This window comes from Colossoma macropomum, unplaced genomic scaffold (assembly GCF_904425465.1).
Source record: "Colossoma macropomum unplaced genomic scaffold, Colossoma_macropomum, whole genome shotgun sequence".
Classification (NCBI taxonomy): Eukaryota; Metazoa; Chordata; class Actinopteri; order Characiformes; family Serrasalmidae; genus Colossoma; species Colossoma macropomum.
The window spans coordinates 13,697,450-13,712,516 of NW_023494805.1; the positions used below are offsets into that span (position 1 = coordinate 13,697,450).

A 15,067-nucleotide genomic window follows, 5' to 3' on the forward strand; every position below is an offset into this window, starting at 1 on the left:
ATACAAAGAGTGTCTGTGTCTTCATCAAAAGTGGAAAAGTCTGCGATGTACTACACAGCGTCCAACACGTCCCCACTATATCTTTAGCGGTCTGGAGACGTTCTGAACTATAATCACTCCTAGTTGACGAGCGAACTGAGACTGAAGAAGCTCCAGTCGTACACAAGCAGAAGACTGACAGGAGTCCCGACCACAGGACGTGTCCGCTGTGCAGAGCGGGAGGCTGAGCTCTTCCAATCGGAGACGCCCTCCTGACAGAGGGGGCGGGGCTTCTCCAGCCTGCTGTTTGGTTGAGTCCGCCGCGGGGTGGGGGGGGTTGAAGGGGGGTGAGAGATCTGTTACAGTGGGAGCTGTAAATCAGACAGAGCTACAGTAACGGCGCTCAAATTCGTTACCCTGTTGCAAAGTATTTTCGGCGAGCGATACCGTCTCAGTCTCCCATTTTGGGGAAGAGTCGAGTCGTTGAGCGAGGACTACACCGGCTCGTTTTCAGGCACAGTTTAAAAAAGAGAGAGAGAAGCCAACACATTTGACTGGAAATGTCTGAAAACAAACCGAATGATGAGGCGAAGTTATCTACGACGGATAGAGTTATTAAATGTAAGTATAATGTAAGCACACGCCCTGCTCGGTAGGACAGGGCAGTGTGCTCTTTAAAGTGTGTGAAGAAATGAAGAAAGCCTGTTTTTAAATGTTACTGTTAGCGTGTTGCTGCGGCTGTGCAGTAGAAAGTCGTCGGTATAGTACGTTAATGGTCTGCTAACATCAGTCTGCTGAGGAAAAGGGTGTTAGCCGGCTGTGGTGGTAAAAGTAGGAAGTAAAGGTAGTTATTACCGAGTTAGCAGCGTGACTGTATCGTCCAAATTTACGCCACGCATTTCTCTGTATACCTCCACACTGTAGGTGGAGAATTTGGCCCCGAACGGCAGCGTTTTGGTGGGTGTTTAATGTTCCAGTTGGCGAATGTCTGTTTAGTTTTCGCCACACGTCGCCGTGAACGCTGTTCGACGGAGCGCAGCAGCAGCAGCGAAGCAAGAAAACTGTGAAGTAAATACGTCCAGTTCTTGCTCAACGGAGCTGTTACTGCACAGTTTGGCTGTCTCATGGGCTAGAAATGAATAGAAAAGGGATTATAAGGTCTATGCTAGCGGTAGTTCGTCTTGTGCATTTTGGCCACTCTGGACATCCTGCAGGTTATGACAGGTTGTGCTCCATGTTGTTGTTGTTTGGAAACAGACCCTTTTCTGGGAAGACTCCCTTCTCCCGCTGCTGCCTGACTTTTAGGCGGTGTTAGGATGGAAATAGTGGCCTAGCCATTCCTTTCTCTGTTTTCTTTACTATTCGTGTAACTTGAGCAATGATCTTTTTGCCCTTAGACAGCAGTCATGTCAGGAATCTTCTCAGAATGTACGAATAGCCTTTCTCACGAATGCAAACTGGTGTTGACCAACAGGGCTGTGGCCAGGCTGAATCGGAGTTAACATGGAGCTGCACTTCTGTGGCCTGACAGACACCAGTTTCTCCTTATAAATACCAGCTTTTGTTTTCCTCCATCGTAATGGATTCTGTGCCAATTCAGATGGACATGCCTGCTCAGGACAGTGGTTTACAAAGTCTCTGTAACTTCCAGTGGCTGTTTCCCCAGTAGCTATTTCCAGTCCTCTATGAGCCCAAACTAAATAAAAGTGTCCTCTCTTTCTTACAGGCATGCTCTTCAGATAGTATTGCTGCCTGTTCTTTCAACTGGCAGTGTTGTGTAAGTGTGCCCCTCTGATATGAATTGATTGCTCTCATAAAGAAGCCCTCAGAACTCTGATAAGTCACTCACCCTCATTCATTCCATCAGCTACATCTCTTAGTACAGCACTGTGAAGAGCAATTTCCTCTCACTGGCCAGGGGATGCGAGGGAGAGGGCTCAGAGTGCCTACGGAAGGAGTCCGGGCTTAAATATTTTACGAGATCATGGCACAATGTATCAACTTGATGGGGGAAATCTGCGTAATGGGTGCAGGGCTCCAGTAGCCCAGAGTGCTTAGCTCTGGTTGAAGGCTTAAAGGGGAGGGAAGGAAGAGAGGGAAAGAAATGCAGTGTTTTCTTTCTCACCTCATTAGCTGAGGTTGGTGTAATCTGTTGCTCTGAAGTATATGGCAAAATGGAAGCCATTCTGCTTGTCTTATTAGAAAAATGACTGCTTGTTGAAAAAGGGCTTGCGTAATGTATGGGAGCGCTGCGTGATTGCACCCGTCACACATTGTTCACCTCCGTCCATAAGATAAACCAAAGTGCATGTACAATGGCACTGTTATTTTTTTAAAACGAGAGCTTACGTTTTCATTTTAAGACGTCTTTATGCCGCATATTTTCATTAATCAAGCCAAAACAAGTAGGTTTTCAATGAGGAAAATGCAGGTTCATTTTATAAAATGCTGCATCACTATTGCTACATTATAATGCGTTGTTTATTCAGCTGCCAGAGAAGCCTCTCACTTGTTTACCCGTCTCGTCTCCTGTGTCTACAACACTGGCTGCCTCTCTCGCTCTCTAATGCTGGCTGCTCTCTGGCTTTACCATATCTCTACTGTTTACAGACCACTGCTTCTACTATATGCAGGCAAAATGTACCAAGTCGTTTGTTTTTATCTTCTTTTGCATATATATGGAGTTGTTTTATCCCCAGCAAGGCTGGTGGGATGGTTTCAGTCAGCTCTTTCAGAGGAGCTCGATTTGTGCCTGCAGTTCAGCACTGATGTGAGAGAGATTTCTTTAGTAGCTTCTCTTGGCACACACAGCTGAATTGCAGTACTCTATTATCTGTCAATCTAGCTGCGCTGTGGAGGGCTGGAGTGTTCAGTAGAGTGTCCTTCGTTTTTAAATGATCCTAGCAAGGCACAGTTGTTATGTAATGCCGTGTTCTGTGAGTTTTTCCAGTCTCCCTTTCGAAGAAAAGACCCCCTCCATATGCTAATGTGGTCAGTGAGTGAGAGCGAGGACCAGACTGACAGACAGATGGATGGATGGACAGGCAGAATGACAGACGTGAAAATGACTGCTACAGCTTAGTCCTCAGGTGTGGCCAACTAACAGCTGAAATACATTCATTAGGCCTGTCGTTCACTCAGATATAATGTGTTTGCTCTCTGTGGAAGGGTAGATATTACTGCAGGGCAGCCAGATCCCACTGAGGACAGTGGATTTGATTTATTATTGAGCTTCAGTGCAAACAGATCCGGATTCTGTTTCAGATGGACCAGGCCGTAGATGGGCCGAGATGTCTGCTTCACAGTACCTGAGAACTGAAGAACGCTTTGTATTTTAATACTGCTGTTTTTTTTTTGTTTTTTTTTTGAATGCAGCATTGTTTTGCAGCCAAACAAAGTCGATAATCGCAGAGCAATTTGGGTGATTTCATGTAGTTTCGTACATACTGAAAAAACATTATCTTAAGTGTCAGGTTGATTAAACCTAGATGAATACTGTTTCTGTTTATAGGATAAATTATACGTAGCAATTTGCACAGTTTGAGCCCGGGCCAATTTCTAACAGTTTTACCATATTTGAAAAAAAATCTCATTGCGCAGCTATTTTTGCATTTATATCTTACATTTCATGATGTTATGTCTTTTAGAGGTATTCTTTCAGGGTGCAGTGAAGCACAGATCGACTCACAAGTGGTGCAGTAATTGCACTGTCTGAGGTATGACGATCCGAATCCCAGTTGTGCTGTGTGCCATCTGTGATCAGAACATACTGGCAGGAATGTGTGTAGCCTTAGCCCTGGCATTTAATAATGGAGAAGCTCACTCTTGGGTGTTGTTTACAACTAAATTAGGAGATAAATTTGGCTAAATTAATTAATTTAATTACTTAATAAAAGACATCTTAATCACTTCTCTGCTTAGCCAAGCTGTGAGTATGACTGGACCAGTTTATGATCTTATCAACCCACCCCAAATAATCAAATCTGACTGAGCTGTTACTTACTCTGTTGCTTAACTCAAATGAATCAGATGGGCTGCTCTTTCCTTCCCTCAGTGTGGGGTCTGCTGAAAGACACCAGGGAGCCATTGTCTGTGTATTTCACACTGCAACCGTAGACTGATAGCATGTGACATTTGACTTTTGAAGAGAGGCCCCGGCACAGTGCTGAACGAGGAGGTGACGGCCATGATGGTGCCTGATCCCTGCTGAGTCATTTTTAGAAACTTTTAAGTAACACTGCATACTTCAACCCTGAGCTTTCTTCAAGCACCTGGAAAGAGAAACCCCTCTTCTTTACCGTTTTGTTATGTGGCTTGTGTGTGTGTACATATGTATACATACACACGTATATACATGTACAGACATAAGCCCTCAGCCCCCCAACCTTCACATACACATCAGTGAATTTCTAATTCTTTCAAAACAGCAGGCCAGTTTCTCAAAGGCAAATTAAGCATATTTCTGGCCTTTTAAGTGAACACTCTCTGAAGGGACTTTATTCAGGTGGCTTTTAAATCTTAAACGTGGTTTAATATGAGCCTGACAGCATTATTGTTTAAACCTACAGTCAGTAGGGCCACATGTTAAGAATAAATTTTTATTTGGCTTTTCAGTCCGCTTATTCAGACATGACCTTTTTTCGAAATTTTCTCTGTATTAATGAGGCTGTTTTCTTTGGTTCAAACATACTTTGCTATTCAATGAATTTTTAATGTCTTTATTGCAGCTTGTAATTAACTAAACATACTGATTGTAGCTTTGAGCGCTTTTGAGATGGATGAACAAAAATGCCTTGTTTTTTGCAAAAGCAAGTCAGTATTTTTCATGACCCTCATGACAGAACTTGCAGGAATAGATTTTTTTTCACAGTTGTGTTAGTAGTTCATACACAGTGGAGCTGACTCATGCGCGCTCAGTGATCGCATTCAGGTGGGCAGGCGTTTGGTTGGCTTTATGTTTGGTGACAGGACAGTCTCTCAGCGTGGCATGTCACAGCGTGTTTGGGTGTGGAGAGTGGTAAGAGCGGAGCTGGTGAGAGTTTGTAACAAAGGCGCTTCTGTCAAGAGCTGGGGGAGAAAACGAGAAGAGCGAGGTAGTCTTTCTGTCAGAGGCTTCGAGGAGAGTAAAGTTCTGAAAGGCCAGAGTAGAGAATTCAGCGAAAGAAAGGAGCTGAAAGCAGAGTCATACGTACAAGAGAGGGTGAAGGCAGTAGCTTAGTTTTGACGCCTGTGCTTTCTGACCTCACTTCAACTGACTGAGTACTAGGGCTGGGCAATTTTATTATATTATTATAAAATACTCCACAATACTCTTTTCTCAGTATATTATGGGCACTGTACCTCGCAGTATCATGAGGACAGGTTTAGACCAATTATAAAGAGCCTGTAAACAACAACTAGTGTATAGTAACTACATAAAAACAAAATATAATAATAAAGGCAATAATGTAAATTTAGCCAATTATCATTATAAACAATCTCATCAAGATCCAAACTAAGTCACGAAGTACTGCATGTGAATGTTACATGAGCATACACTATAGCTTGCATTTCCATAATGGTAATATAATTACCATCCAAAATACTGGCAAACTGGCATGTCAGCATTCTTTTTCTGGACAAGCTCATCCATTTTACTCTTTACCAGAGAGTAGATCTCATGTACCCAGAGTTTCTGTTTAATTTCTGTATTTCCTCTTTACCAGACTAAAAATCTTTCAAGGTCCCAAAGTATGTATCTGTGTGGTTAATTAGTTGATGTTCAATTTGTGTGGTGTATAGTTAAGTGCAGTCTCTTACTTTGTATACAGTGTAGAACTAACCATAGCTTAGAATGATTGTACAAAGGGAATGGTTAACTGAAGGCAAGTCAATAAAATACATAGCTTGTGAAAGAGAACAAAAGAATTTTGTTATTTGCATTATATTGGCACTGATTTAAAGCTGCACTATGTAATATTTTTGTTAAATTGAAAGAAGTAGCATTACTGAGTCTGTGTGATGCTGTGAGTTACCTTGTAAAGCTTGATGTCTTTATGTATTCATGTCACAGGCCCAAAAAAGGTCTTGCTCGATGTTTAGATCTGAAATGCAAATTAGCATTATACTGATGAAGATATGATGACGACAGTAGATAATTCACTTACATCCTCACATCCTTCATCAAGGATTCTCTTTCAATACTCGCTTTAACACGTTTGCAACCATCAGATTCGTCTGCTCAGGGAATGGGTCCAAAGCATAACTACTGTTACAGTGTTCTCTCGCATGTTGTGCGCAATTTCGTGATTTCAAATCTTACGTAGTGCAGCTTTAAAATATCAGTAATAAAATTCAGTAATATCAATTATCAGCCCGAGGCTGGCAACACGTAGCTGATTGGATGTTAGCCCATAATGCTATTATCTTTTTATGAATTTATTTTTTACTAAATGTTTGATATTTCCTCTTGTTCTTTCCTAAATAGTTTACCGTTGATTGTGATACATATCATGTATCATGAAACAGTCACTGCCAGAGTTTGACCAAAGCAGAACACACCAGCATTCTCTCAGGGCAACCACAGGCCAGCAGTGGCAGGGCACCATGCTGAACAGACATACAGTGTGCTTTTTGTCTTCTTCTCCCACTCAAACCAACTTTGCTAGCACTCCAGTGGAGTAGCAGAAAGCGATCCGTCTTTCATCCTGTTCTTGACCTCAGACGGAATTTGTGAGGACTTTCCCGGAGGCACTGCATGACCAGCCCAGGGGCGCTTCAGAGAGAGGAGGTAGTGTCCATCTGTTCAGCCCAGCGCTGCATGAGGAGTGTGACAGAAATACGCATGTACACATGCAGGCTGAGCACAGTCAAAGACAAAGCAGCCTGTCAAAAACACAAAGAACCTCCCAGGCGCTTTTACTGCTGTTGGTTCCTCACCAGCCTTTTTTTGGCGTTGTTGTTTTCACAGTTGCCATCTAGAGAGTTCTTTTCATGGGCTCTGTGTGTATGTATATGTGAGGGGAAAAATGTCCTTACAAATGTAGTGATGTAAACAAAAACTGACTTCTGATGTCCGTGGTGCTGGTCCTTATATGTTAGTTTGAACTAAGTAGTGCTTTTTCAACAGAATCAATACTTTTCAAACAATCACATGTATTATAGTACATGGTTTTGTATGTGTATTTGGAGCGTGTTTGATGTCATTCTTTGGCTGATTAACTTTTCAACAGAATCTGTCATTTCAGAGCTGTTGAGAGATGAGAATAGCACTTGCTCACCAGCAGAGTGTGTTTTCAGTCAGAAAACATTTCATACAGTGTGAGCATCTCGCTAACTAGTCAGTTGCATGCTTGTTGCATGCTTTATAGTTCTTTTAGCAGTGTCTGTAGCCTAATGCTGATCATAATGCATTGCTTCACTGTGTTGCTAGATATACTGCTTCAGAGTTTTTGGGCTAGATGGCATAAAAGGCTGCCTGTCAGTAGATTGTAAGCCATTAGCTCTTAGTGAAATACTTTTGATTACATGTGGTTCCTTCTCAACCTCAGCGGTGTTAGAATGACTTAAAGGTAACTTAATTGACAAATGCACTGCACTTGGCTGGGCATTGAACCTTTTTGAAAGTCATTTCAGGCCCATGACTTGCATATTCTGTCTGTATTAAAATGGCAATGGCATTTATCCGATACCAGGTATCAGTATCAGGCCGAAATCAGAAGAAAATGAATAAATCTAGTTATGTAACAATCGTGTAACAAATCTAGTAGGTATGCACAATAATATTGGAATCATGTTGTCATCAAATAATTGCTTTAAAAAGGATTGGCATCGGACAGATGCTGACATTTGACAAATATTTGAATCGAACATTTGATGATGTGTTTATTGAACCCCGGATGAGCAGAATGTTTAGATGACACTGGATTGCTGGATTGAAAGATGTACATTTTAATTATTTTACTGCATCTGTAACACTACAGAAATAAATATTATATTTCTTTCATAATGCTAATCTAGGTGGAGTTAGTTCTGCAGTTAACTTACAAATGTTAATGTCTCGGTATCAGTATTGGAAGATATGTAAATGAAAAATATTGGATGTTCCCACATCGCTGCATGCCTTACATCTATCTTGAAGTATCGGACACTCACACTGTGTGATTATGTTAGGTGTGGGCTTGTTCCTGTGGGATAGTAGAGTAGTTTGATAATGATAAAGTACTGTGATTAAAAACAGCTAGTTTTTAAAGCAGATTGTATGTAATGGTAATATTTTCGGCTGATACTGAAGGTCTCAGTATCGGTAGCGATATCGGAAAAGAAAAAGTGGTCTTGTACGTCTCTTTTTTTTAAAATAAATATTAGATTTTTCAATGCCGTTAAAAAAAAAAACAATAACTCCTTCTACAGTTAGTTATGTGTTATAAACAGTCCTGCAGTTCCTGGAGGACCTCCAGTGGCCTCTAATTGCTAAAGGCACATGCAACCGAACAACACAGCAGAATGCATGGCATTCAGTTATATAAGAAGAAGGGTTAATGTTTCAGGCACAACCATTTCTGTCCACCGTTAGCCTTGAAAGGGGGGCGGGGGAGGCACACACAGAGGGACAGCAGTGCATAAACAATGGCTGGGATGCTACAAGGACAGCTGCTCACTGAACAAATAGAGACCAGCAATGCTAATGACCAATGTAGCTAGGTTGTATATTTGAAGATAATTTGTTTTTTATTATGAATGTTAATTCACAGTTTATGGCTGCATTTTGACCTAAGATTTTTTTGCCTTATTTCACTCGCATGCATATTAATGGCAATACATCGAAATATTCAGCTTCCCTATGTCATGTAATTACTGTGGTTAGCAATGTAAGAGGAGACGTGTGCTTCAGTACCATTATTTTCATTATGTGTGGAATGTATGCCAATGTGTGTATTTTAGACTTAGTCTCTCTAGGATGATCTGTGCCAAAGAGCTGTTTGTTGGGATCAGTTGCTGTAGTATTGCAAGGCTCGTGACCCTGTTGAGTGAAACGCACACAGACTCACACATGTGCACATGCACTCTCACACGCACTAATACTACATTAGTGAGTGAAGCCACAGCCCTCCACGAGCTCTTATTAGATTACGACCGCATTAGCTTAGCGCAGGTTGCGGATCTGGGACAGAGAAAAGCGGCTAACCTGCTCAGCTTATGGCCCGTATAAGTGGATCAGAGGAGCTTGACTTCAGGGAATGTAATGGAATCTGCTTCTCAGTGTTAGCTAGCATGCTAGTCTGCAGCGCTAGATGCTAATTCTGAGGGAATAGGACTCCATGCAAATGATTCCTAAGGAAGCTGGCTTTGATATTGGCACATGTCATAAGGCTAGTCTCTTTTAACAGCCTGCGCTGTTTTGCCCAAGAGCTTAACTTCATGCAAATGATTTCAGAGGAAGCCAGGCCAAATACAAGCTTTGTGAAATATGACTTTGTCTGCTGTTGACTGAGCTCTTGCCATTGTGCAGTTCTGACCTCTGTCAGTAGTGTGTGTGTGTGTGTGTGTGTGTGTCTGTGTGTCTGTGTCCGCCCCCCCCCATCTCAGAACCTTTTATATTGTTGCCATGCTGCCAGCGGACTGCATTACCACTATTTGTTCAAGTGACTCTTAAATCCAGCTTTACCAAGCCATTACTGCTGCTGCAAATTGCAGTTGCACCTTGCACTTTTGCTTTGCAAGAAGAACCGTCAGAGGAAAACATAAGACGATTAAGCCTGTTTGAGTCTGCTTTCCAGTTACCTTCTGATTTTGGAGCCAGTATTTTCTCAGACTTTAGATGAAATGTCTTTTATGGCTTTTATTTTTTTCATTTTTACAATACGTGCAACATTTTGTGCTGCATCTGTAGCATATGGTCAGTTTTTACTGTCAGTAATTTGTGGTGTGTTTCCCTTTGCTTAGTTAAAGAAGAGAAAACCTGTTGACTCTACACACACTTATAATAGAAGCAAGTGGGCAGTTGCTTCATTGGCTTCTGTTGCACGTGATATTAGTATTCCCTTAAATTGATTTAGCGTTCATTTCTCTGAATAGTATTTATGTGGGTATTAACTTGGTAAGCTGGCAGAAATCCTTCATAGGCAGGGGCTGTTGCTTTATTATTGGGTATAGCCAGTGTCATGGTTAAATATTAAAAATATTTGTGTGGCTAATCCCTTTAGACTTTCCCTTGTGTGAGTTAATCATAGCTTCAGTGCTGTGAGTGCATGCAGTGTTGGGTAAGTAATTTGCAATGTTTCTCTTTCATAGAGCTTTGTTGACTGATTTTGCACCAAAACTGAGACCCCCTCTGGTTGTGTTTTTTTTTGGACACTGTTTTTGAGGTATAATAATTGGTACTTGTGAAGTCATTTTAGTTACTCGTTGGAGGCTTGATTGGTCTTGCCACGCTGATGTTGCTGTGAGGAGTTCTGGGAGGGCTGTTTTCACAAATTTTGTATCTCTCCTGCTGCCTGGGATGCTAATGCCAGTCCTGTCTCTTGTGTGTTTACTACCGGAAAAAGGTATGGAGGATAAACACGTGACGGAACTTACAGTTGACCCTTCTAGCACTCATTTGCTCTGTGTCAGAGAATCCCCAGAGAAAAGAAGATGAAACAACTATCTGCTGTTTTTTTTTTTTTTGCTTTGTGTTGGCAGTATTTATTAGGCCCATGCCCTTTCAGATCATTCCTATTAATCAGAAGGAGTGCAGGGAATCCCCGCGCATTCACACAGCCTGCATCGATTTCCCCCCCACTCGCTTCAGCTCAGGTTGCAAACCAGCCATCAGTGAGCATCAAAGCGGGTCAGGCTTTTCAATCTACTGCTCATCATGCATTTATGGTGAGTTTTCATGTTTGCAAGCAGTGTCCCAATCTGTGAGCGTTAATTCAGTCTGCTAATAACCATCAAATTCCTTGTAGCAACTTAACTTTTGCCATAAATTAGCAGTTGGCAACTTAAGACATTGGCAGGCTATTATAAATTATGACTTTTAAGAGTAGGAGGGGATGAGTTCTTTATTTATTTATTCATCAACGTGTAGGCTTAATCAGGGAAATTCCCTGCTCAGTGCACAAACTTAAAAGCTACACAGATCATTAGGGGAAAACAATGATTTCAGAATCATATCCGTATCAGCTTTGCTTAAAGATTATTAGCATGGGACAGATTTTAGATTTGGCCATTTTTTTAAGATGATATCTGATGATGTTTTTGTTGTGCTCTGAAAGAGCAGAGTATTTAGATGTCACTAAACTACTGTGCTAAGAAGTGTCTGCATTTCACTGCTTTTGTGACCATCTCCATATAAATGTTATGTTTCTGTAATCTGTAGGTATAGTGTATTTATGTATATTTTTTATCAAATAAAACCATTTTGGATGCTTAAGTAAACCTTTTTTGTAGCTAAACAGTGACATATTATTCTGGATGTCCATTTTTTTTTTTTAATAAAAACTATATTTCACAACTGAGTAAATCTAAAATATTTTTATTGGGCAAAATAGTAAAAACAGAAATGACCAGTATATAGGCAGATGTCAATATTGCTTTCTAACCCTAACGAGGTAAAGGTGAGTAAATCAGTGAATGTGAATGTTGTTCTATGTCCGAAAGTCATTTGGCTCATATGTGCATCTTTTACACTCAAGCTTTAATCTTTGACCGTCAGACGCTGCTTAAGTTTAGTAAATATTGTAAGCCACCTGAAGCAGCTGGCAGAGCGAGGAGCGCTGCGCATGCATAGCCGGCTAGTCTCCATGCTAGGCTAAAGGCTTACAGCTAACTCCAAGGGACTGGGTTTTCTTTCCACTCTCTTTTCCCCACGTTAACTCATTAACTCATTACAATCTGACGTCTGCTCCTCTGACAATAAACTGGACGAACTTACCGCAGGCTGTAACTCGCATCATAAGAGGTGAGGGAATCGGCGTGTTTCACACTGTTTGTATGTCATGTTATCTGCAATTTTTTTGCATAGAGGTTTAACGGTAATGACAAAACTAATACCTTAAAAAGAATTTCAACAAGTATACAGGATGAACCGGTATATCGCCCACTGCTACTACCACTCTTAAAATTTTATGGGTGACAGGATTTTTTTGCATCCAGATGGGCTGTTTAAGGCTAATTTTGATAAGTGGAAGTTTTTTTTTAAAGCAACAGGCAACAAATACAGTAACATTGTTTATTTGCTCTTTACTTGAAGCTCACGTTTTGCGGCCCAAGGAACACATTGATATTAAACACATTGATATTAAACACATAGGCTTGTTTAGGCTAAACACACGCATGGCCACGCATGCACAGTACAGCGTATGTGTACGTGGGTGGGCCGCATTAATTACATCATAAAATCATCACACAGATTGACCAGAATAAAACTAAATTGTCCAATTACTAATCACCTATTTGAGGAGAATTTCAGCCTATTACAGTCAGGCATCCCTTCAAAAAATCTTAAATTCATCTTTGCTAATCTCAGTACTTTGGAAATAGATTGCACATAGGGTGCTTACATTTCTTGAACTCTGAAGATGTTTTGCTAAATCGTGGTCCATGGGGGCAGAGGCACCAGCACCAACTAAGCAATGCAGGTTGGCCTGTTTACACATTTGAGCGAATTTTATGGAGGAGGACAGGTGTATGCTTGCAGTGGATTAAATAGATCACTGTGTATTTATTCATGGAGCTTCTGAATCTAAGATTCTAAAATGTGCAGTTACAATGAAATAAGATTCTGTTGCAAACGGGTGTCCGCACATCACGTTATAGCTATTCTACCCGTTTTCTTCAGTGATTCCATAACTTCGGTTTTGGTCTCGTTGTAGAGAGTCGTGTCGGTAAAATATCTTCGAGACGGGACGCTGTATCTCGGCTCCAAAGTGAAAGCCCTGGTTCTCAAAGACTGAGTACGGACGCAAATCTTTGACAATAAAAGTTGCGATTTTGCGAGAGTTTGTAATTGGCTTCGTCCTTTCCAAGTTGGGTGAATGCTTTGACATTGCTTGCTTGATGGTCCAGCAACTACAAAAGGGCGTAAAATGGGTGGAAACATGTAATATGGTTTTCCCCCTCAACTCTCTAGAAGTTGAAGTGCTTCCATACTCTAGCTCAGGGGTTTGGCGACATGCGGCTCCACAGCAGAATTAGATTTCTACGTAAAAATAAAATAATCCTCCTTTGCAAAAAAAATAAAGCTCTGCTGATCGTTCTAACACAGTTTTAACAGTAAATGGTCTTAAACACTGGAATTAATGTAGCCTATAACTGCTAGTTCACCTAGCTAGTAGCTAACGAAAAGGCACAGAGAAAGATTTTAGATGAACATCAATAATTTGGAGACGAATTAACTTATTTGCATTTATTATCACTCTAGCTGGTTTCCTGATATGTTTAATCTGCAACAAGAAAGTGTCAAACACTAAAAACGTGAAGCCTAAATCAGTTTCTCATTCTCCAGCTTCTTGTTTGAATTTTCCTGTTCCACCTTAAATGGTGCCTGAGGCGCCAGAATGTAACTGCTGTATCATTCAAGGTGGAACAGGAAAATTCAAACAAGAAGCTGGAGAACGAGAAACTGACTCAGCCTCGTAAAAAGTAGAACATGGAGAGAAATTTTTACAATAAACTGTTCTACTTTTGTTGAAAAGTTTCCAGCTGGTGATGCAAGAAAAGCAGCTACAGCTGAGCTAAAGCTTTTTTTTTTTATATTTGTGAATCGATTCAGAATCGTCCACGTCCGCATCGCGATGCATTTAAGAATCGATTTTTCCCCCCACCCCTAACGAGAAGGATATTAGAAGTATGAATCATTTTCTCAGCAGTAAATTATTAGAGGTCATGTTAGAGTGAGATGTCTTTAAAATTGTTACAGTGTAGTTTTAGAGGTATTTGCATTTCTATGGAAGTCAGCGGGGTTTTGCTTCACCTATACTTGGGGGGGGGTGGGGGGTGCGCAATACTACATGTTGTTGATCTGTGTCACATGTGAAACTTGCATAGAAAAAGGCATCCAACATTCTTTGCTTAAGCAGTTAGCTTTTGCCTCCTGCTGCGCAGAGGAGACAGTTACAGAGATAACATTAGATCCTCTTTTAGAAACTGGCAGCAGCCGTGCTGCAGATCAATCTATGGCCAGTCTACTACAAATGCTCCTACTCGTTGCCGGAGAAAGGGATTGTGACGGAAGTCTGTACAGTGAATCAGGATCATGTCTGAAGCGGGATGAGAGGAAAGCCAAATTCTGAATACTCTTGTCAAATCAGCAAAAAATGGGGAAAAAAAGGGTCCAAGGCAGCAAAAAGCTGTCCAGGCTCAGAAAGACAGACCAAAAATTACCACAGTTTGAAGAGAAAGGGAAGAGACAGTTCTATGCTTTTCTTCTTACTTTGCTGGGCAGCAAACTGTAGACTGTTGCCATTCTTACACACGCCATTGGAGCCTGTATTCCCTGAAAAGGCTTTCCTCTCAGCATTTGACAGTTATTTTTACTCCGTGTTCTGGAGAACGTTGTGTATCAGCGTGCAGATGTGTCTGCTCTCAGGCATGCCCAGCCTTCAGTGCTAAAACCCCCCTAAAGTGCATGATGCAATACTACTCCCTCCATGCTAAATGCATACAAGCAGAACTGCTGTATCATTTCTTTTTCAGAGACTTCCCTTGAAAAGCATTTCTTTTCTAGCTCTAAGCTGGTTATGTGCCTTATCTCTAGAAGAAGCCTGCTTATTTGACATTAGCATTAGCGGTTCCATTCAAGGTTTGCTGACTTTTCACTTTCAAGTTGTTCCTCTGAGATATTTTACCATTCTCTGTCTGTATGAATTTGTTGTAAATGTGTCTTAGTGGCTGGTTGTGGTTTCTTGCTGCTCTGCAAGTGCTGAAGGGGGTGATAGCAGGCGAGCATGGACATGTCCTCCATTCCCCTGGCTCTTACCACAGCATGACAGACGGCTCTGTATTCAGATGAGAGTGAGATGTGAAAAGCCAGCTGTGCAAGCCTCGGTAAACAGTGGATTAGTGGGCAGAGGGAAAGCCCTGAAGGGGAGGGTTAGATATATATCTGGGGGATGATGTTGTGCAC

General features: G+C 41.3%; 1 protein-coding gene across 4 annotated transcripts in view; it reads left to right on the plus strand.

Annotated features, from left to right (window-relative positions):
* The first annotated feature begins 317 nt into the window (after positions 1-317).
* Positions 318-15,067, plus strand: part of LOC118826616 (serine/threonine-protein phosphatase 2B catalytic subunit alpha isoform) — a 93,700-nt gene continuing 78,950 nt past the window's right edge. For all 4 annotated transcript variants that reach the window (XM_036597635.1, XM_036597637.1, XM_036597636.1 and 1 more), the window contains exon 1: positions 318-600. In XM_036597635.1, the coding sequence (XP_036453528.1) occupies positions 540-600 (61 nt within the window). In that variant the 5' untranslated portion in view covers positions 318-539. The remainder of the gene's footprint in view (positions 601-15,067) is intronic.